The sequence below is a fragment of the Protomyctophum parallelum genome, assembly GCF_964188405.1.
Source record: "Protomyctophum parallelum genome assembly, chromosome: 22".
NCBI classification, from domain to species: Eukaryota; Metazoa; Chordata; class Actinopteri; order Myctophiformes; family Myctophidae; genus Protomyctophum; species Protomyctophum parallelum.
The window spans coordinates 10,038,192-10,059,905 of record NC_139714.1 but is presented as its reverse complement, the minus strand read 5'-3'; the positions used below and the strand labels follow the sequence as shown (position 1 = coordinate 10,059,905).

At 42.6% G+C, this 21,714-nt stretch overlaps 2 protein-coding genes across 3 annotated transcripts in view; both read right to left on the bottom strand.

Annotated features, from left to right (window-relative positions):
* Positions 1 to 15,057, bottom strand: part of LOC310853382 (CCR4-NOT transcription complex subunit 4-like) — a 44,993-nt gene extending 29,936 nt beyond the window's left edge. For both annotated transcript variants that reach the window (XM_083757701.1, XM_083757702.1), the window contains exons 1-4: positions 14,861 to 15,057; positions 4,510 to 4,596; positions 3,717 to 3,982; positions 1,710 to 1,907 (exon numbers count right to left, since the gene is read on the bottom strand). In XM_083757701.1, coding sequence (XP_083613827.1) covers positions 1,710 to 1,907; positions 3,717 to 3,896 — 378 coding nt within the window. In that variant the 5' untranslated portion in view covers positions 3,897 to 3,982; positions 4,510 to 4,596; positions 14,861 to 15,057. The remainder of the gene's footprint in view (positions 1 to 1,709; positions 1,908 to 3,716; positions 3,983 to 4,509; positions 4,597 to 14,860) is intronic.
* A 3,556-nt stretch (positions 15,058 to 18,613) lies between these two features.
* On the bottom strand, positions 18,614 to 20,317 carry LOC310853653 (toll-like receptor 1; the record flags this gene model as incomplete). The annotated part of the gene is made up of 1 exon (XM_083758046.1): positions 18,614 to 20,317. One exon carries the CDS (start codon positions 20,315 to 20,317, stop codon positions 18,614 to 18,616), a length of 1,704 nt encoding a protein of 567 aa, XP_083614172.1.
* Positions 20,318 to 21,714: the final 1,397 nt, after the last annotated feature.

Sequence of the window (21,714 nt, the reverse complement as noted above, 5' to 3'; positions counted from 1 at the left end):
GAGATCAGATTCTAAAAATGTCAGTCGTTCTTCGATTTTTCAAAAATAGCAGACCTACAAGCTCGTATCGCGCCACTCGGTGGCGCGATATGAGCTTGTAGATCTGCTATTTTTAAATAGCTAAAGCATAACATAATGCTAACACCAAAACGGGTTCCCGTATAGAATGGGTTAAATAGCATATGTACAAGCTCACAGGCATGGTCTGCTGCTTGTACATCTGCCATTTTTGAAAAAAAACAAAACATCTATGAGTATATGACACCCGAATGTCCCATTCCATAAGTTCTAATCTAGAGCAGTGGTTCACAGTTCACACACCTTTACATTTCAAGGACGAGTGCGCACAAATGGAACCAAAATGACCCATAATCGTCCATTTGTTCTCATTTGCACACACTCAAAAGTTACAGACCGGTAGTTTGGAACCCCCTCAAGGAACCCTGAGAACTTTGAGAACCACTAATTATCTAGACCGATTATAACTATGCCATGCATTGTAGCATGCAAGCATGGCATTCTACATTCTCACTTTGCTGTTATTTTGAGCCGTGTATATTATCTTAACAGGTAGAATAATTATGCTGATGAGTCATCATAGCGTTCTCTCTTCACAACAGTGCAGGGGGGCACGGCATAATGAAAGATATTGCTCGAGAATTCAAAGAGTGCTGCCAACTGCACTAAGAGATGAACACGAACAGTGCTCAAAGCAAACCAACACCACAATATCAAACAAACGGGGGGAATTTGTTGCCGCTAATAGGAACAGGTAACAAACTAGAAGATGACAGAACTACACAGACAATCACTAGGATTAGACAAACAATTAGTCATCCAATTCAAAAATAATGGGGCAGGTTGCTGAAGTGGGTCTTTTCAAGAGAAACTGTATTTAACCACTTAAACCCTATACTTAGTTGTCCACATTCCCAAGCAGGAAAGGGTTCTTCCTCTACATTAGGCCTCGTTTTAGCTGGACACAATACTTTCACCGAAAACAGCTGATCTATGAGCTCACAACGCAGCTGTGTTGTGAGCTCATAGATCAGCTGTTCTATGAGCTCACAACGCAGCTGTGTTGTGAGCTCGGAGGAATGCCATCTCCAGAACAGGGATGCAAGGCCGGGTTCAAGTGGTTCATAATAAAATTGTAATTAACAGTAACATTTTATTCAATAGTAATGTAGCTTCAAAAGTTTCAGGGCCTCGAACAGTAGCAGCCGCCGGAGGAGTTTATTTGGAGGAGCTGTGTGGAGAGATTCAGTGATCCTGAGCTGGGATTGGCAGGAAACTGCTTTTTGACATTCTGCTCACTGACTGAGGACTCGGACCGGATACATTGACTGCCTCTGTGTGGCCTTTGTTCGGCCAAACGGGTCACTGCATTTCTCCCACCAGGGGCCAAAACTTACACCAAGTCCAAAACATATCACTGCTGTCCGGCAGGAACCTTACATGTCCAATGGCAATGTCCATATTTCTCGACATTTGCCCTACCTCGTCATATAAGAGTGTTACGCAAAAGTACCGAACATGTAAGTCTGTATAGAGGCAGAAATCCACAGGGCAGGCTCTTTTGCAAATCAGAAAACAGATGTGAAATCTAAGAAAACATTTGACTGCGTTTTAACTGGCCTATTTGATTGATACAGCATGTCTGTCTGTCTGTCTGTCTCTGTGTGAGTCTGTGTGAGAAATCCCCTCACCTCTGGATCGGCCAGCCTCTGCGACAGCCCCACCACAAACACCAGGTTCCTCTGGACGACGCGCACGCTGCCCAGGTGCTTGCGGTTCTCCGTTATCTTCTGCTTCTTCTCGCTCTGCTTCTGCCTCTTTTCGGTCTTGATCCTCTGCAGCTCCTCCTGTGTGAGCGGCTTGTACACCGCAGGGTCCTCCGGGTAGGGCTGAGGAATACAGGTACAGTTTACTTTAGCACTGTACTTGACCACTTTTAAAGGGGTGCATACTTAGTTTAGACTAGTCATTGGTTAGACAATGACTAGTCTAAACCAAAAACTGTCTAAACTAAGTACTGCACCCCTTTTAAAACCCCATACATTGTTCTAGAAATGACTGGACAGTAAGTCAGATATATCAGGAAGGTTCAGTTCATGTACAAAAAAAAATGGGAAAAATAAATCAGGGAGCCACCTAACAAGCTCCGGATCCTTTCTAATATAACATATTTTTCCCCCTTCTTGTCTTTAAATTTAGAGTAACCCCCTTTTCTCCCAAATTATGCCAATGAATTCCTCCCCACACACACACACATTTCTTTTTTTTTTAATATATTTTTATCCCACAATTTTGTAACCCATTTTTCACGGGTACAGGTCTTTTTTCCGACACCCTTTTAGCCAACGCGACAATGGTCCGACAGTTTCAGACTATTGTCTGAAATACCGTCTTTTTACTCCAACAGTTCGACACTACATTAGACAGACAGAAGTTGCGGCAATAACCTGTCTAACCGTACGTTAGACAGGTACCCCTTAGGTTAGACACCCCTTAGGTTAGACGGGACAATAGTCCGACGCTGTTAGACGGGACAATAGTTAGACGGGACAATAGTCCGACACGGGAGGGGAGGGGGGTGTGGGGTGCTTGTGTGTGTGCGTGCGTGTGTGCGTGCGTGCGTGCGTATACAGTTTCTGTGCGTGCGTGCAACGGAGAGCAACGGACTTAACTCATGCTTCCTTCATGCCTGAGTGTCCAAGTTGCTCCTTTACACCTGACAGGGGGAGTTTCCCTGGTTGGACGTAGCGCGTGGAAGGAGCACGTTATTCCAACCAGTTCCTTTCCCCTCCATCAGGCGCCCCGGCTGGCCAGGGGGAGGCAGTTTAGAGACCAGGATTACTGCATGTTTTTGTGAGGGTACCTACCCTAGGGGACACGGGGAGAACATGCAAATTCCACACAGAAAGGCCCTTTCGCCAACCCCACCTTCGGGTATGGGCACTGATGACGTGGAGGAGGAAACACACCGCCAGCACCCACAGCGCCCCGAGCGGGAATCGAACCCAGGACCTTCTAGCTGTGAGGCGACAGCACTACCACACACACACATTTCTGTGCCGTCACTGCTGTTCTATCCCACGGACTCACCTGCCAGTGAGGAAACGTCAATTCGTGAACTCGACCATTTACTCTGTACTTGGTCTGCTTCCCTTCAATGTCTGCGTTAAGACAATGTTTGCGTTTACACTATAAACCCTCAAAAGCTGGACATAGGAGGGGCTAGCGCCCCAGTGAAATCAAACCACTCCCCAGTTTGCCAAGTAACCCCTGGGATCCCCTCAATTCGAGGAACACCGGGTTAAAAACAACCAAGCAGATTACATTTTATAAAACAAATGAATAGTTGATCTACGAGGCAAGCTCATAATGTGCCACAGAGGGAAGGGGATTTCAGCTCGTGCCAGATATAAGAAGGGCTCCAAGGAAAAAGCAGCTTAGTTAGTTAACCCATTCTGAACGGGAACCCATGTTGTGCTTTAGCTATTGAAAAATAGCAGATCTACAAGCTCATATCGCGCCACCGAGTGGCGCGATACGAGCTTGTAGGTCTGCTATTTTTTGAAAAATCGAAGAACGACTGACATTTTTTTAATCTGATCTCAGGTCAGAATGGGTTAATCAGACCAGTGTGTGTCCGGTGGAAACCTCGTTATGAATCTGATCTCAGGTCAGAATGGGTTAAGAGACACGGTTACCTTCCTGCAGGCGGGACAGAGGCCGTTCTCGTCCGTGCGGATGCGGTGCCAGCAGAAGCGGCAGATCTGGTAGCCGCAGGTGCAGGGGAAGAAGTTGACGTCGTCTATCTCCAGGGGCTCCATGCACAGCGGGCACTCCTCCATGGGGTCCTCCCTGACCTCCTCGGGGCTTCGGGACATCCTAGGACGCGACGCGACCACTTGCAGCAGAGCCTGAGGCGGGGGACGTTGGCGAGGGCAGGGCAGGGCGGGGCCGGGGCGGTGTCCTCTGAAAGAGAGCAGAGCCAGTGGACGTGTGTGGGGGGTGGTGTCACGTGACATTTTTAGTTGACTGTTAAAATAACGGCACCTAATGATTTTATCGTGTTTTGGGCATATTTGGACGTTGGAGCATGAATACACATTTAATTTCCGTTTGCCTTTTAGGCTTTGTAAATTAAAATATTGTACAGAGCAGATATAACAATTAGATATACGAAGCCCATTACTGAAATATACGTAGAAATAATCAACATAATTATGGTCAAAACAGGCCATATATAATGAATTGTATAATTTCAAAAAAAAAAAAAAAAGCAGATCTACAAGCTCACAGCACATTACAATGCAATGTAGAGCTGCTATTTTGGGGGTTAAGCGTGAACAACATGGAAATAAAACAGTTGGATGAAATGAACAGACATCAGTCTGTTCATTGAAAGAAATGAAAGGATTCTTAACCATTATGTAGAATAATTTTGGATCAGCTCAAACAATTGCAATCAGACGATTTAGATGATGTAATAATTGTGACAGCCCTTACCTGGGTGGGGTTGGCGAGAGCAGGGTGTCGGCTTCTAATAGGACAGATTGATGACGAGGGGACTGGGGGGGGGGGGGGCTGAGAGAAGGAGAGAGAGAGAGAGAGACAGTCAACTAAGGTCAGCCTTTATCTTGTATGGTGCCTTTTTAGACACAGAAATTCAACACGTTTCACAGGCAACATGATAACATACGGCGAACGACAAGAGAAGAATGGAGCAGATTTCCATACAAATGAAAAACTCTAATTAACATCCTGTCTCCATGCATGAGCGTGTGATGGGCAGAATGTGACATCTGAGCTCCGGGAGGACACAATCCATGCATATACTGTAAGATGCCAAATCATTTTCAAAAGGTTATTTTAGACTAGGGCCGAGCGATATATACACGTTGATTTTGTGATACGGACTACTGTAGATATCGTAGCGTCGTGATGTCACATTAAGCATCGCCTTCCCCTGTTTTTAATCACTTAACCCATTTTGACCCGAGATCAGATTCTAAAAATGTCTTCTACATCCTGACAGTTTTCTGAAAAAGCTATGTTTCTATGTCAGTCGTTCTTCGACTTTTCAAAAATAGCAGACCTACAAGCTCGTAACGTGCCACTCGGTGGCGCGCTATGAGCTTGTAGATCTGCTATTTTTCAATAGCACCAAAAGGGGTTCCCGCCCCAGCCTCATTTCTACTTTAAAATAATTCCCAAAATACAAATTGTGTGCTTTTGGACTTTGGTATGCATTTAGGTAAACAATTAGACCTCGTCCATGGCCTTTCTTCTCCGTTTTGCAATCACTATGAAGCCACTATACCAGCCACCTGTGCACGGCAGTTGGATATAGCCAATCAGGTTCTCTACACATCGCCGACTGCATTTCCATGTAAGAACCAATCAGCAGGCTTCGTTTTCTCTTGTCAAATGAAATTTGAATCTTGTTAATTGTGAAAGAGGCTGATCGTTTCCAGAACCCGCCAAGCCACAGTGGCCCAAAAGGCTCGTTTCCTGCAGTGACAGAAACCACTAAATTGTGAAAATAATGTTTACTTTTAGTATTAAGAAATTTTATGAAAACAACAGCCCGGGGGGGGGGGTGTAATCTGGACTATGTTACTTAAACCTAAATCCAATAAAGTATTTACCCCAGTTACTTTATTCATGAAAAACACAAGGTTTCCGACCTAGAGGCATTACTTATACTAAATCCAGTACATTATTCATGCGAGAATGAAAAACACAAGGCGGTATTATCATTTGGACAGGAGAGATACAGTCCCCCCGGTCTAACATTAATTATAAAATGCAAAAATAGAGATTTATGGAAAAACACAAGAACCTGGATCATAATCTAGATTAATTAACACTAACTAACTGTCTAGAATATACCCTGGGTATACAGTATAACAGACTATCCCACTTTAACTATATGGTATGGATATAGTATATAGAAAAATATAGGATATAGAAAGTTTTGGGCTTTTGTCGTTACTACTGCAGGGGAATGCTGCGTTTTCAGTATTGGGGTGTCCTCCTGTCCGGATCCAAACTCCTGTCTCAAGAGCGTCGTGGATGGAGGAACAGGTGTACTGGGTTAAGTGTTAAAGGATTGGGGGTGAGATTAGAATTGACCGCTGTGCCCCTGGCTCTATGTACCTGTGAAGCGCAACGTAATGGGCTAAAAAACCAAACAGAGCAAGGCCAGAGCACAGGGGCAAACTGTTAATGCCTGCCGAGTCAGCAAGGTGGACTGGAGCATATTGAGACGCTGTATGCACGTCCAAAGAAATGTTAACTTTTCAGGAAATGGAAAGAAATAAGAAACCCGTATTATTTCCAATGGACCCAATGTAGTCACAACTTAACCCATTCTGACCTGAGATCAGATTCATACGAGGTTTCCGCCGGACAGTGGACACACACTGGTCTGATGAACCCATTCTGACCTGAGATCAGATTCTAAAAATGTCAGTCGTTCTTCGATTTTTCAAAAAATAGCAGACCTACAAGCTCGTATCGCGCCACTCGGTGGCGCGATATGAGCTTGTAGATCTGCTATTTTGAGTGGCAAATCGAGTGGCAAAGTGAGTTTATTGTCGTTTAATGCAATCAGATAGGACTTCTCCGTTTGAACGTATGGGCCGTCAAGGCCAGAAAGTAGTTTTTGCCACTCGGTAGGCGTTCAGACTTCCCGCACCTGCCTACACGTTCAAATTAGAAAAAGTACTCCTCTGAGCACAGGTCTCCAACAGGTCAGGGACATTTACATTTGTTGTGGGCGACTGGGCGTGCATTATTTTGTATCAGTTAATAGCAAATAGGGCAATGTTAAAAGGGTGGCATTTGTTCAACCTAGTGGAAATGTACGTGAAAAGCAATTGGACACACCTGCAAACTTTAGATGTCCATCTCAGCCAACCATGGTAGAATATAAAGATCTGAAAAACTTGTTTCGTTTCATGACTATAGATACTGAGTGTGTACCGATTTGCGTGATGTTTGGACAAAAGCTATAGGAGTACTGTAAAAAAAATAATGTTTTGCAATAATCTGCCTACCGGTGGCGCTACAAACAACAGGTCCATGTCAAACATTTGGGGCAGAGCTTCTGCTCTGGCATCTGGGAGTAGTGTGTGCAGTTTTGCTGCGGGCAAGCCAACAGTGCCGAAGATGATCTGTACACAGACGGACACGCGGAAGGACGGATGGGTGCTGCGAATCATAGTCTCCCCATGCCTTCGGCCTGGAAATGTGTTTAAAAGTCCTACTAAAGACTGCCCGCACAACTGAAATGATAGAAGAAAAACTAAACAAGATGGATCCCAGGGCTGGAATACTAACTCACCAGCCAGTCTTAACCCATTCTGACCGGGCACCCATTTTGGTGTCGGCATCATGTCGTGCTTTAGCTATTGAAAAATAGCAGATCTACAAGCTCATATCGCGCCACCGAGTGGCGCGATACGAGCTTGTAGGTCTGCTATTTTTGAAAGAAAATCGAAGAACGACTGACATTTTTAGAATCTGATCTCAGGTCAGAATGGGTTCATCAGACCAGTGTGTGTCCGGCGGAAACCTCGTATGAATCTGATCTCAGGTCAGAATGGGTTAATATAATCAGCATATACCCATAGGGGAAGAATCATCATATAAAAGTATTGTGAAATCAGACCACAGCTGAGTAAGAAGGCTCAGCTAAAGAGCTTATTAAAAGTGATGCTTCAATCCAATACACATGTTTAACTGCTAAGGCCTAACAAAAAAATTGTTTGGTTTCCGGTTGCCGACAGACTATTAAATATGCGCGACCCAGATGATTTTATTGGCATTGGGTGAAAAAAAGAAAAGTCAAAATCCGACCAAGTCGGACCAAAAAGGTCTTTGTTCACTACAATTTTCTTTGGCGAGACCACCTGGTCGCACAAAGTCAAAATAAAGTTCTCTTTCAGGCTGTCAAAGTAAATTAATTTTAACGGCATCAATTTATAACAACGCCCAGTGAAGAGAGACATGCATGCATTTCTCTACGATAGCCCCTCCTCTCTCTCTCTCACTGGGCGAGCACTTCAGCGTCAGAGCTGCAGAGCAGCCGTTGTGATGGTCATTATTAATTATTGCTCCACGTGTCAGATCAGATGCTCTTTGAAGTGGGCATTGGTCAAAAACAAAAGCTCCGTCAGTTTTGTTTGACAACGATAGCAGTTAGTTGTGAAAGCTTGAAGCTACACTCTGATGCTAATGTTGACTGCTAAAGCTAACAACAGACAGACATGAGTGAGAGGGGTGTGTGTGTGTGTGTGTGTGTGTGTGTGTGTGTGTGTGTGTGTGTGTGTGTGTGTGTGTTAAAAACTTAAAGAGGGAGTGGCACAATTTTTGTATTTTCCCAGTTTTTCATGTGTATGAGGTGACGGTACTTCATTAGACACCCTGGAGTCGTTTTTATGTGCAATGGTGTATTAACTTTGTATTTAGGGTTTCTTCCTGGAGGCTGAACCCTTGACAGTCAAACAGGTCAATGAAATAAACAGTAATATAGTGTCATCACACTATCAGCCCCTCCCCCGTATTTTTCATTTCACTACGCCTTTAAGATGCACAATGCTCACAGTTTTGTTTCAAGAAAGTATTGTCTTGTTGGTTTGAAGGAATGTCCTGTAAATGGAAGAAGGGTTGGGCGATATGAACCAAATCAAATATATATTAATGTTGAGCTTGTAGATTGGTTATTTGCTATTTGACAATTTCTAAATGTATAAAATAAGGTTTAAATTATAAAAACCAGGAAAAGACACTTATGCCATAACAACGGTACAATACCTACAGTAGTCTCATATCACAATATTGATCATATTTTTTAATCAACATACTACTAGCTAGTTTCCTCCCACAAACTAACACGTATACAAGTTATGAACCTATGTTTACATACCACTACGAAAGCTCATGGACATAAGAGCTGTGAGTGCCGTGGTGTTCCAAACTACAGATAGGTCAAATGCCGCACCCGAATAAATAGGATATATGGGTCAGGGGCCCTGACATATCGGGCAGAGTGTATTGTATGGTTCTGATTCTGGTACAGAATAATGATGCAGTCTGCATCAGAGCTACCATACTTTACACGGCATGAGTTGTGTCCACTCCAAAGTGTTGGGGGTTGTGTGTTGATGCGTGTGCAGCCAACTTCCCGACGTATGCCTTTATTGCACTTTGCAAATTAACCTTTTCTGACTGCGATTATCGATGTGGGATTGTGGATCCAGAGATTCACCAGAGGGACATGTCAGGAAGAGAAACCAGTGGAGAGGGGAGGGATCGAGAGGAGGGGAGAAGGCTAAAAATATCACAGCCCTGTCCTGAACTTGGGAAAGGAGGGGTGGAGCGAGCCCAGAGTTGCGTCTCTTATAAAGGAAGTCCAGGCGGAAAGTGGAAGGGTCTTCAGCCCTTCCCCGCTACTGCCTGCTCGACATGTATGGTCACCCAGTCCATCCTGCTGGGCTCATGCGGGGACACGACGCAGTGAAGCTGCACTGGGGGAGCCAAGTGCTGCATTGAGTGAAATTAGCAACAGCATATTTAGCAGGGCCGACGTTACAGCGTGACAATGCTAGCTGCTGGGCTTCTTTGACCAAAAGCATGGGATTCCCAAGATGGCAGGAATTAAACATCCTATTAGTTAGTTTAGTTATGCCTTAAACTTCAGCTTGTAGATCTGCTCACAAGCAGCCGCAACGTAATAACAACGGGCGGGGGGGTGGGGGGGGAGACTTCACCTATAACTACATAAAGTGCCCCTCGGGACACAGGTCTCCACCAGGCCAGGATTTGCGGGTTTTTTGGACAGAATCTGGAGAAGTAATATCAAAAAAAGTGTTTTACAAAAGTTTTACAAAAGCCTCCTGGTGGCGCTATAACAGGCCATTCTGGAAAATTTGGGGCAGAGGTTCATCGTTGGCATCCAGGGAATGTGTGCAAAATTTGGCATCGACCGGGTTATCATACCATTAACGGTGCCGGAGATTAGCTGGTAACAGAGTAAACAGACAAGACCAAAATAATACTTACAAAAGATATGCAGCTTCTGGAGATATGGGACATTGTATTAATATAAATATAGTGATGTATTTTGCAGCGGACCACAGCACACTGCTAAGTAAATGTGTAATCGCTTTGGAGAAATCTGCCTCAACAACTGATCCAATATCAGCTCCATATTAATATCCTTGCCGTTGCCTAAACCATGTGCAGCACGACTCGAGTGCTTGAAAAAAAAAAGGCATAAGCAAGCAAACGCATGAGTCAACGTATGATGAAAACATGGCCCAAACACAAGGCAATAAAGACCACTGAACTTTGAGCCGACATGGTGAGGAATAGGCTTTTGTCAAGATACGGTATAGAGGGGCCACAAACTGTAATCAACTCAATCCCTGGGTGAGGACTGAGGAGAGGAAGTCACAAGTAGTAATACAATCTACAGTCGATGTCTATAAGGAAGTGCAGCAGAGATCCAGATAAGATGAGTTAGTTTGTTTAGTGCAGTCATTCACTGTCCTCTCAAATGAATTTCCATAAAGCAGACCCTCTGAATAAGTACCTATATTGCAGATCTCTACAGTTCTATGCACATTAACGAAAGTTCATCCCATATTTTAATTGCTGATTGGCTGATCACGCCAACTGATTATCAGAATCAACTTGAGGTGCAAATATCGATTATAAGTGATTATTACCGGTGTATACTGATTACGTTTAAATTAATATAATATTAATCAGGACGGATATCGATTAACTGTTGCAGCCATAGAAATTACTTCAAACGTCCAAGATTGGCATCGTCTAAGAGAGCCCTTGACATTTTTTTGTATTTCCACTAAAACAAATATGGAAACATGAAGCGTAGCTCAAGGAGGAACCTGGTATGACACCTTCTGGAAACCCAGTCTGTTAGTCACAGTACACAACCAACCACACACAGGCCTAAGGCCGAAGCTCCAATGCACCCATCGGGCGTAAGAGGAAGATGGACATACAATTGATGTACAAAGTACATGGACAGAGGACAGTGAGCGACGGCCTCTCAATTAGAATATACAATGTGGCACTAGGCCTGTCACAATTATTACATAATCCCCTGGTCAATTATTCAGTTAATCATAATTATTTTTGCATTAACGTTTCCATTCATCTGTAGAAAAACTGCTCAATGAAATGAACCGAAATGTCATTGTCCGTGCTCTTAAGCACTTTCAACATACTTAGGGCAAATAAAATTAAGAAATGTGCCGCACACGAGTCACGACACATTGTGAGCTTGCAAATCAGGTATTTTAGCCATTTCTGAAAATGTTTGAATGTCATGACCAGGCCACAGTAGTACTAAGTAGTAGTGCTTTGTAAATCCTAATATAATAATCCTACAATCTTCATCCTGCTCGAATGCCATGTCATCTGCATTATTAGCACAAATAGCTTAGCAGATTATGTCCAATGCAAATGCAGAATTATGTATTCATCTACACTAAAATGTCCTGATCATCGTAACAGCCCTAGTAGATAGATACATCATTTTAGATCCAGTTCTGGACCAGTTATCCAAATCAGGGATGCTGTAGAGACTGAGGCAACCTCTTTCCCGTTGCGAGCTGACAGACAGCCTTCCAGATTCCCATCCCTGCTTGGTTATTCAGCTCAGATAGGTGAAGTGAGGACAGCAAACAGCTCTCCCCCCTGCGTCACGGCACACAGCCAGGCGTTGACTGCCTACTCATCCATGGACTCTCAGCTTCACCCGACTAAGCAAGCCAGCAGCCTTATTCTGTGACACAGGTAGCCTACAGTATGTACACCGACAGAACAAAAGCCTGCAGTGACAATGACAACATACAATATCAAAGGCTTACTGTCTGGGCCTGAAACACCTCTCTAGTCTGCAGCGAAAAGCATTCTTTGCCCCACACTTTCATTTCACATTCTGTTCAACCCTTCTTTGATCAACAGAGGCTTGTTAGCGAGCAACACCACACAGCAATAATCTCTATTGCGAGAAAAGCCAAGCTGGGTGTCCCCTGCAAAAAAGTGCTACTCGCTTTACTTTATTTGTTTATTTGGATGGGACATTGCATATTAATGGGAATTAAATATGAATGCAATGTAAATACACCGGATTTAGCAAAATGCTAGTTTACAATCCGCAGTCCCCACACAAAACAACATACAATAGAGTCATACTTCATAAATTATTCTATTCACTAATACAAATATCAGTGTTGGGTCAAGCCTGAATCAACACATTCTGAGTTTAACCTATCAGTATATTGTTGCTTGTCCTGTGATACAATTTCCCTACTGAACTGTGTGTACACAGTCACAGGCTAATAAAAGTTGTAAGCAAACAAGGTCTTGTTCCTTGGCAGAGAATTTCCTGGACAACTAAGCAGGATTAAGGCAACACTAGGAAAGACAGAAAGAAACGAGATGAGATGCTAATTATACGCGCTGCCCGTGCAGAAATTTGCCATGTACAATTGTGCTCTAAACAGAAATGTACTGCAAATGGGCTATGCTTCCAGAGGATCCCTCTTGAATCCCTGTAACGCCATCATAAAGTACAAGAGCTGTGTGACAATGTCACAAGTCAGTAAGTGAAAAACAAACATTGATAATGCATTGCTGTGCGTGAGCCAGAGACACTGACAGTAAGTGGAAGACGCTAGGCACTCAAATAGAACTGAATTAATTCAGCCTCACACACACTTTAGTGAGGACGACGCAAAAGAACTCCATGACAGAATAAGACATAATTCGGCAAAATGTCTCTAAAAAATAGAGGAACAAAAAAATTCAAAACAGGTGTAACATGTAAACAAACTTAACAAAGCTGTAAAAAAAAATCTGAGTCAGACCCAACACCTGGTGGCTCTCCCGACACACACACACACACACATACGCGTTATGCGTCTTTAGTGTAAGGCAGAGCCACAAACGATGTTGTTTAACGCCACGTCATAGAGCAGCTTGAAACATATCCTATGGGAATAGTATCAGGTATCACTCACTATCAATACACATTTGCCCAAGGAAGAATAAGTTATCTATGCCACAATACAATTGTGCACCCTCACAAACTGCTGTGACAACCTTTGGCACGTTCTTCTCATACATTGTTGAGATTCAAAGCCAGTTACCAACTAGAACGATAAGAATGTGTCAAGACTGCAGAGATTGCAAAACTAAAGAGACTGGCAGATTTGAAAACAATGAAAAGCTTTTGGCACTGAACTGTGGGAATTGGGTTCATTTCTTTGACAAAACCAGGAGTTGAAACTTCACAACAACCATGTTTTTGACCAAAGTAAAAATGTGTGTTCAGCAGCAAACAAATAAAAATCTATGAGGGGAAACAAAAACAGAAGGAAAAATAAATTGTACTGTCAACTTGTCAAGTATCTTTGATAGAAAAAAAAAACCTAATTTAATTGCAATTGCCATCTAAATGCTATACAACAAGGAACACATTACTTAATCGCAAGTCAATGTCAGGTGCCTTGGGTGACGCGGGTGGATGCTTCTGCAGCTGGCGGCTGGTCAACTAGTGAAGCTGGGTTGAGAGCGTTGCACAGACATTGGTGACAAATACAAATGTGTGACGCCGGGATTCGCTATTCGTTTAACCGACGTTATGTATTATACCGCACGTACCATTTTGCTTTCATAACTCACGGGAAAACAATAAGAAATGGAACTTCATTCATGCTGCATGTCATCCTGAATTTACCAACACATTGACATAAACTGACAGAACAGTTTTAGGTGTACGCCATCACATTACATACAATTCTACTGTAGAATTTATATGTAGAATTTCTACATATAAAGTCCAAAGGCAATGCATGAATAATTTCACCCTCCCTCATCCCTGGCCTCAACCTATAGAACTCCAACCCAAATAATTTGAATAGCGAATGCAGCGATCGATCGAAGTCACCGTTTTCGTTGCGTCACGAATTTCAGTGTGACCTCGTCTGCTTGTATTGGTGTTTCACTGTTTGCTAGCGTTAGCCCGGCGAGCTAGCCCGTATACTTTAGTACTGTAGCCTCGATCGTCATGAAATTTAAACACATACGAAACTACGAAGTGAAACTATATGACAGACTGCACCAGCACCTGCCACCGTACGGCCACGGTCATGTTACACAGATAGGATCTCCAAAGTACTCACATTATTTACCCAATTAAAAATGTACTTGAGTAAAAATACAAAAGTATTGGTATGAAAATGTACTTAAAAGTACCAGAAGTAGAAAGTATAGTCATTATACAGAAGCGTGGTCCCAGTTTAATAGGGATAAGTGGTCAATGGTTGGGTTTGTAGTAATAATCAAAATCTACAAAGTTAATAACTACGTTTTAAAACAATAGTGGAGTAAAAGTATATTTGCCTCTGCAATGGAGTGGAGTACAGGTACTGAAATTTGGAAATCCTAGTAAAACATTATATTATATACCCCAAACTTGTACTTAACACTCTCTGAGAGCTTGAGTATTATGTACTTAGTTACTTTACACCACTGACAGCAGTTACGCGCGGCCTGCCTTCCTCCCCGGCGAAGCCTGGGACTGTGTTTACTCAGAGACCCGACGCCGACACCCAAATGAACGGTCACTTCCTTCCCACACATGACCTGGGTGTGTTAACTACTGGAAGATCGCTTCGTAAATATCCAAAGGATGTGTTTGAAATCACAAGCATTTGCTCGTTTGTCTTGCTTTTTAAAATATATACATCTGTGTACAAAAAAGATAACATAGGCTAAAATGTTGATAGTTTAGTGAGATACTCACCCTGCCTATCTTGCTGGGAATTCCTCTCCGGGATAATGGCACCCAATGGGCGGTGGGGGGGGGGGGATATGTCGTTATCTATCTAAACTAATTATGACACCTGTTATAGATACGGATCAAATACAGCTTGGTTTCAAGGAAACACCTGCAGGCTGCAGCTTTTTCTTTGAGCTTATGTGGGTGCTGGCTACCTAGTTCTACCAGAAACCACCATCTTACATTAGGAGAGAAGGGGGGCCGACTACTCAACTCACTGAGTCGGCGCGTATGGTCCCAGTGTTACAGATGGGTGTTGTAGTCCAGCGGTTCTCAACCTGCGGGTCGGGACCTATGGTCGGGACCTCCCTCCTTTATCGGAGGGACCCCCAGTCCTCACATTATTATTATTATTATTATTATTATTATTATTATTATTATTATTATTATTATTATTGTATTTATTTGATTGATTGATTTTTATTATTATTGTTTGGGGGGGGGGGGGGGTCCTCAGACGACAGTGAAGAAGAGACAATTCTTAAATAAATCATTTAGTTAAGAACTTTTAAGACCTTTTTCATACCAAAAACAAATTGTCAAATAATATAAGAAAACAAAGGCAAAACATCTAACTGTACAATGCCTCATTCGTCCACTCCAATCCCAAGTGATTATCCTGTTTTCACCTTGTCGAACTTGAAGAAATAGATTTGAATTTCTCTATGGTGTGTGTGTGTGTGTGTGTGTGTGTGTGTGTGTGTGTGTGTGTGTGTGTGTGTGTGTGTGTGTGTGTGTGTGTGTGTGTGTGTGTGTGTGTGTGTGTGTGTGTGTGTGTGTGTGCCCCACCCTGCATGTTTTAAATAAAAAATCACACCCGTGTGAACTGAGTGGTGCAATTCCCCCCCCCTCTCTCTCTCTCTCTCTCTCTCTCTCTCTCTCTCTCTCCCCCCCCCCTCTCCCTCCCTCCCTCTCTCTCTCTCTCTCTCTCTCTCTCTCTCTCTCTCTCTCTCTCTCTCTCTCTCTCTCTCTCTCTCTCATTAGCAGGCACAGCAATAACCCTCTCTCTGTTTCTGGTGCCCCCTACTGGTATAAATAAGTCACATACTCGTGCTCACTTATACATACAGGTACACATACAGATAAACAGGTACACGGACATTGCTGCTTGTAGGAGTGGTTGCACCACTCAAAAAGACCACCGTTGCCCCCTGTGCTGTAGTAGCCTACAATACAATCTAATCCGGTAAACCCAAAACAAACTGGTCAGGCTCCTACTTGGCCTCACCCCCCGAACCCACCTCACGCCTGCCCACTTTGACAGGCTGGGATGGCTTTAGGGTCGACGACAGAGTACAGCATCTTGCAATGGGTCTGGTCCACAAGATTCGATACACCACCCACCAAGATACCCATGTACCTGTTTAAATACTTCCTTAATGTAAACGAAGTCCACACCCACAACACCAGAGGGAGTGCAACAAACCATGTACAACCCAGATTCGGCACAAACAAGGGACTAAATTATTTTCGCTCCTATGCCACCATAATCTGGAACGCCCTACCAACAGTCATTAAGACATGTGAATCCCTTGACTCCTTCAAAAACGCTCTCAAAGGGCACCTACGGACGGCTGCAATTCGAAACTGGCCCGTAAAATCTGAATCCCCCCCCCTTTTTTCCCCTCACTGTAAAATTTTCTTTTCCCTTTTTTGCTTCCTTTATGATGAATTCCTGTTCTGTTCTTTAACTATATAGAAGTGTCTATTTGTATGTCTCTAAATGTTTTGATGAATTGTACATGGTGGACCCTGTTGTAAACAAGTGTAATGCTTAATTGGGTCGTCCACTCACAGTTAACAGTCTTTGTATTGAGTTTGTGCTTGAAATGTATTGTAATTCTGCAAACTGTTAATAAATATTTCAATCAATCAATCAAAAAATACAATGGTCAGGTAGGACACCTACTGGTTCATAAGTGGTACTGCATGAACGTCAAAGCACATTTTTACAAACATGCTTCAAACTGTTTAGACTAGAGAGCAGTGGTTCTCAGACCACTTTCAATCATTATTATTCACTATTCAAATAGTGAGGAGGACATGAGTGTGCTCACTGATATATCTTTTGTATTCATACAGAGCAAAATACTTCCAGGCAGACATCAGAAATCCTCTCCTCAAATGTCACATTTTTAATTACAAAAAACATTACAATTAAAACAACAGCAAAAAAACAACAACACTAATATTAGCCTGGCTAATAAGACAGACTCATATCACACTGTTGTGTGGTAATTTTCTTTTTTGGCAACTGCACGTCTGGTTTAGGTATATTTTATTATTCTTTCCCATTCACTAGGCCTACTGTTAAAAATCTAGAAGGTGCTATGTTGTTTCTTTTCTTCTTATCCAGAGTACGAGCCCTTTTAAGATTGCTCAGTATCTGGTTAAAAACAATATCACCAGGGTTGTTTGAACTTGACCTAGTGATATTTTGCATCTTTATTATGCCACATAATCGACCAAAATATTATTTTTCTCTGAATATATGTCTATACCTGCATGATTTGTTATACATTTCAATATTGAAGCCAATTCCTTCCATGCTGGCCCATAGTTCCCTAGATTACATATCGCATTCAAACAAGAAATATTGAAGAATTTCAAGATGATATGACAGGACATTCAGTTGTGTTACACCTCTGTTACACCATCTCAAAACATGTCTAAGGCTTGATTTGGGAAATTAGAAAATCTCTCTCTTGCATTATTATTAAATATAGATAATGTGCCATATCACTAGGCTATACAACACAGTTGGTACGGGAATGCCATTAAAAAAAAAAAAAAAAAAAAAAAAACTTTTTTCCCCAAGATTTTGGACCCCAACCTAAATTACGCTGCTCTGAATTCCATTGGCTATATCTTTAACAAACATACAGTATATTTAATTTCAGATCCAGATCTACAGCATCACTGTAGAAGCCAACCCATAATTGTACAATAATGTTGTTCTTGCTTTGTTCTGCAAAGTTTGAGGAATAATACAATCCATGCAAAACATACTGGGCTACATAATAAAAGGTACATACCAATTAATTAAATAACTGATGAAACTCTCAGTGGGAAATGATCAAAAGCAAGTGCAGAAATGTCTATAATGTGCTATTTACACCTTGCCACCTTCACCAAAATGCCTTGTTTTATATCATCAAATTAAATATTATGCTATTTCAAAAGGTCTGTTTAATTAATTAATCAGATGGAATAATCAATTAGCCTATATACAAATTACAGTTTGTTGCAACCCAGTAAGCTCGAGTATTCGTAAAACGTTGATAGACTTGGCTGCCACTACATCATAGTTTACTGTGGCACCCACTAGGTCTACATCAGAGTAATATATTAAGTGAGTGGCGACACTAACGTTGACTCCCATTGTAACAATGAAATGCGGAAGTGCTCATCCTATCTCAATGGGATAGTTCCGGCCATAGGAGCAATGTTTGGAACTATAGCCCATAGGCACCCGCTTTGCGGCGAGATCAAAGCGTGCCGCTACTCTCCTACTCTACACTCTGGTCTACATCATAGTGTACTGTGGGACCCACTACAGGAGGGCACACACAAAGCCATGCGTTGGAGTGGCTAGCACCGCTCAAAATGGGTCCACTGTTGTAAATGGCCACCAACCGAGAAGTTATTGCCAGGGGGCAGTTACAACTGTTACACTCTCAGAGTTAGGTTAACACTCCAAATGTTGCTGTGTTATGTTTAGTTTTCATCAACATCTGTGAGCAGAGGCAATGTATCCGATATAGCCACAGCCACATCCTTTAGAGCCATTCTCTTGTCTGCAGCATGTAGCATTGACTTAAGGCTTGCCCAGAAAACACGTTGCTTTCGCTCATCTTCTGGCCACTCGAGGTAAGTCTGCTGCATGAGCAAACTCCTTAGTTTTAGGAACTTCTTTGGCAGAGAGTCCATTGGAATCGGCTCCAATACAATAAAAACTAAAGAGTCTTCCTGCACACTTATGGCTCTGTGTTGGGCAAAGAAAAGCTCGTAGTTGCACCAGTCACTCTGGACAAAGTTTCTGGAGAGCACAAACAGTGTCTTGTAACTGGCCTCGACACAGTTAATGATGTTGTCAATGATCCATTCGCCAGGGACAAAGTCACGCTCGTGAATGCAGAGAGAAAGTCCCGATCCCTCAAGAGATGGCGCCAGCTGACTGTCAACCCAACTGGAGTCATGATGGCTGTAGGAGATGAAAGCATGATATTGAAACGATGCATTCGCCAACATGTCGGCCCGCTTCTTGCCTCTCCTTTTCACCCTGATCCACACCCACAGCATCTTTGCATACCACATCCCATCACAAACATAGAAAACAAGACCCAGGCCTGCACAAATCGCAAATGTCACAGACACCGACACTGCTGCCTGAAGTGACTTATCACAAGCCAGCTTACTTGTTTTATACTCGGAGAGTGGCAGACCAGCTGCTGATGGTGGGATGCTGCATGTATATTCCAAAGGCCAGTCAGAGAGCAAAGACTTATTCAGAGCATTCAGAAACCAAAAAGAATCACATGAGCATGCGAATGGATTGTCTCCAGCTTTGAGGACCTGTAGTCTCGGCAGGCCCAGGAAGGACTCTTTGGAGATTACCGTGATGGCATTATGGTCGATATACAGCCTGAGCAGATTTGGGGCATAGACATCCAGCGGGAGGGCCTGTATGTTGTTAGAGCTCAGATAAAGGTGAGTCAGTCGAGGGAATTGCAACAGGATCTCCTGTGATATCGTTGTGATGGCCGTTTTGGATAAGTCAATTCTCTCAAAATGCGGAGAAAGGTATTTGAAAACAGTGCTACCCAGGTTGTTGTTCTGTAGGCTCAGCTCTTTGAGGTGAGTAGGCCAAGTGCATGGCTGGTCCGTAATGATGGAGTTGTCACTCAGGTCCAAAGACTCCAGGGCTTTCATCTGATGTGTCTTACTGGAGATGAAGGACAGACTGACAAACCGGTTCTTGCTCAGAGATAGCCATCTGAGTTTGGGGAAGACAGAGGTATATGAGCATGACGGCCACCAAAACCCATCGTCTGACAGTAGGTTATCCGAGAGATCCAGTATCTCCAGTGATGGCATTGCCGCTATGAGGTTGCATGGTGAAATGTTCATTCCAGAGCCGGAGAACTTTAAATAGGTCAATGAGTCGAGAGCGTCAACGCTGATGTTAATTGTGGGGTATTGGTACTGGCGATGGGACACGCCATCAAAGATCACAGAGCGGTGGTTGATTGAGTGGTTCATACTAGGGAACTGAGACCCCTCTGGTGTGTCTTCATTATAAAGTATGTTTACCAATGCAAACGTATCAATAGGGGAAATCCATACAGTTTTTAAAAGCTGAACAATAAAAGTGCTATTAATCAAAGTGTTCACAAATGTAAGTTTTCGTAATAGTGGCATTTTTGACAAATTCTTAAAATGGTCACCTGACACTTTGCAGTCATCTGGAAATGGCTTAATAAATGTTAATTCTCGTGTTTGGGTCTCATTTAAATCCTTGAGTAGAATCCCAAATATGTCCAAATTCTCGCATTCAGTCATGTTGAGTATAAATGTCTGGAGAGACTTCAATTCTGCGAGAGCACCAGAATCATATCGTTCCCACTTATTTCCTGCTCCCAACGTGAGATGTTTCAAAGAGACGTTTCTACATGGAGTGAAGTCATTGTAGTTCAACGACAGAGCATTTATACTTCCCAATAAAAGGATTTCCAAATGTGTCAGTGTCTGAAATGAAGGTGGTAGGCGGTAACTGTCATACAGGTTGCTTGACAGGTCAAGGATTTTGAGCTGTGGCAACAGAATTACAGGAATGGCCAATAAGGAATTGTGAGAAATGTTCAGAACTTGGAGTCTCTGCATTCGTTTAAACAACATGGGAGATATTGCCCGGAGGTTACAGTGGTCTACTTTAAGGAAGCAGAGCTGGGAAAGTCTGACAAAGGGAGCTTCGTCCAGTTGTGCAATGTGGTTGTAAGAAACATCCAAATACTGTGTGTTGTCCGGCAGATTACGGGGAACACTTGTTAAGTTTTGTTTGGAGAGGTCTTGGATCTGTCGCCTTGAGGTTACACATAGTTCCAAGCCTTGATCCCCGATGGCTGTCAGGAGGGAAACCACAGCAACCGTACTGAACAGCAAAGCTCTGTAGTAGAAAGATGAACACAAATGAGTTCTACAGTATAATGGAGAAAATACAAATCAAATTAAGCAGGTTTAGATTCATATAAAGATTATATTGCAATATTTTGTATTTGCATCTCTATTTGCCAAGACTGTAACTGAAATGACATTCAGATGGAAGAAAACTCCATTACATTTTTTTTTAGAACAGAAAATGCTTTACCTTTGCCTGGCCATGACTTCACAAACAGTAAGATGAAGCTCTTCAGGTCATTCTTTTATATATCCCCTTTGCTTTTTAAATTTTCACAATTACCGTAAGCTTAGACAATTTAGTTCCTCTTTTCCATCTCAATACAATACTGTACTATTTGTAATTCTGCTTTCACAAGTGAAGATCCCCTTTGTTAAAATCACTTCTGAAATCTATGCAAATTCCTAATTTAACAAACACAAAAGTGACAATGTCAAAGTGAATGATCAGTATAGCTACAGTAGCCTACCTATTTAGTATTTACTGTACTCACCCAATTTTGTGCAATACAATTTACAGTAGATGAGACGGTATAAATAACCACATGAATATACTAACCCACGTGAATATACGCCCCTTCTGTCATTTACCGTTCTGCTCCCATAAAGCAGGGGTTAACAGATAGCTGTGTAAAATATCC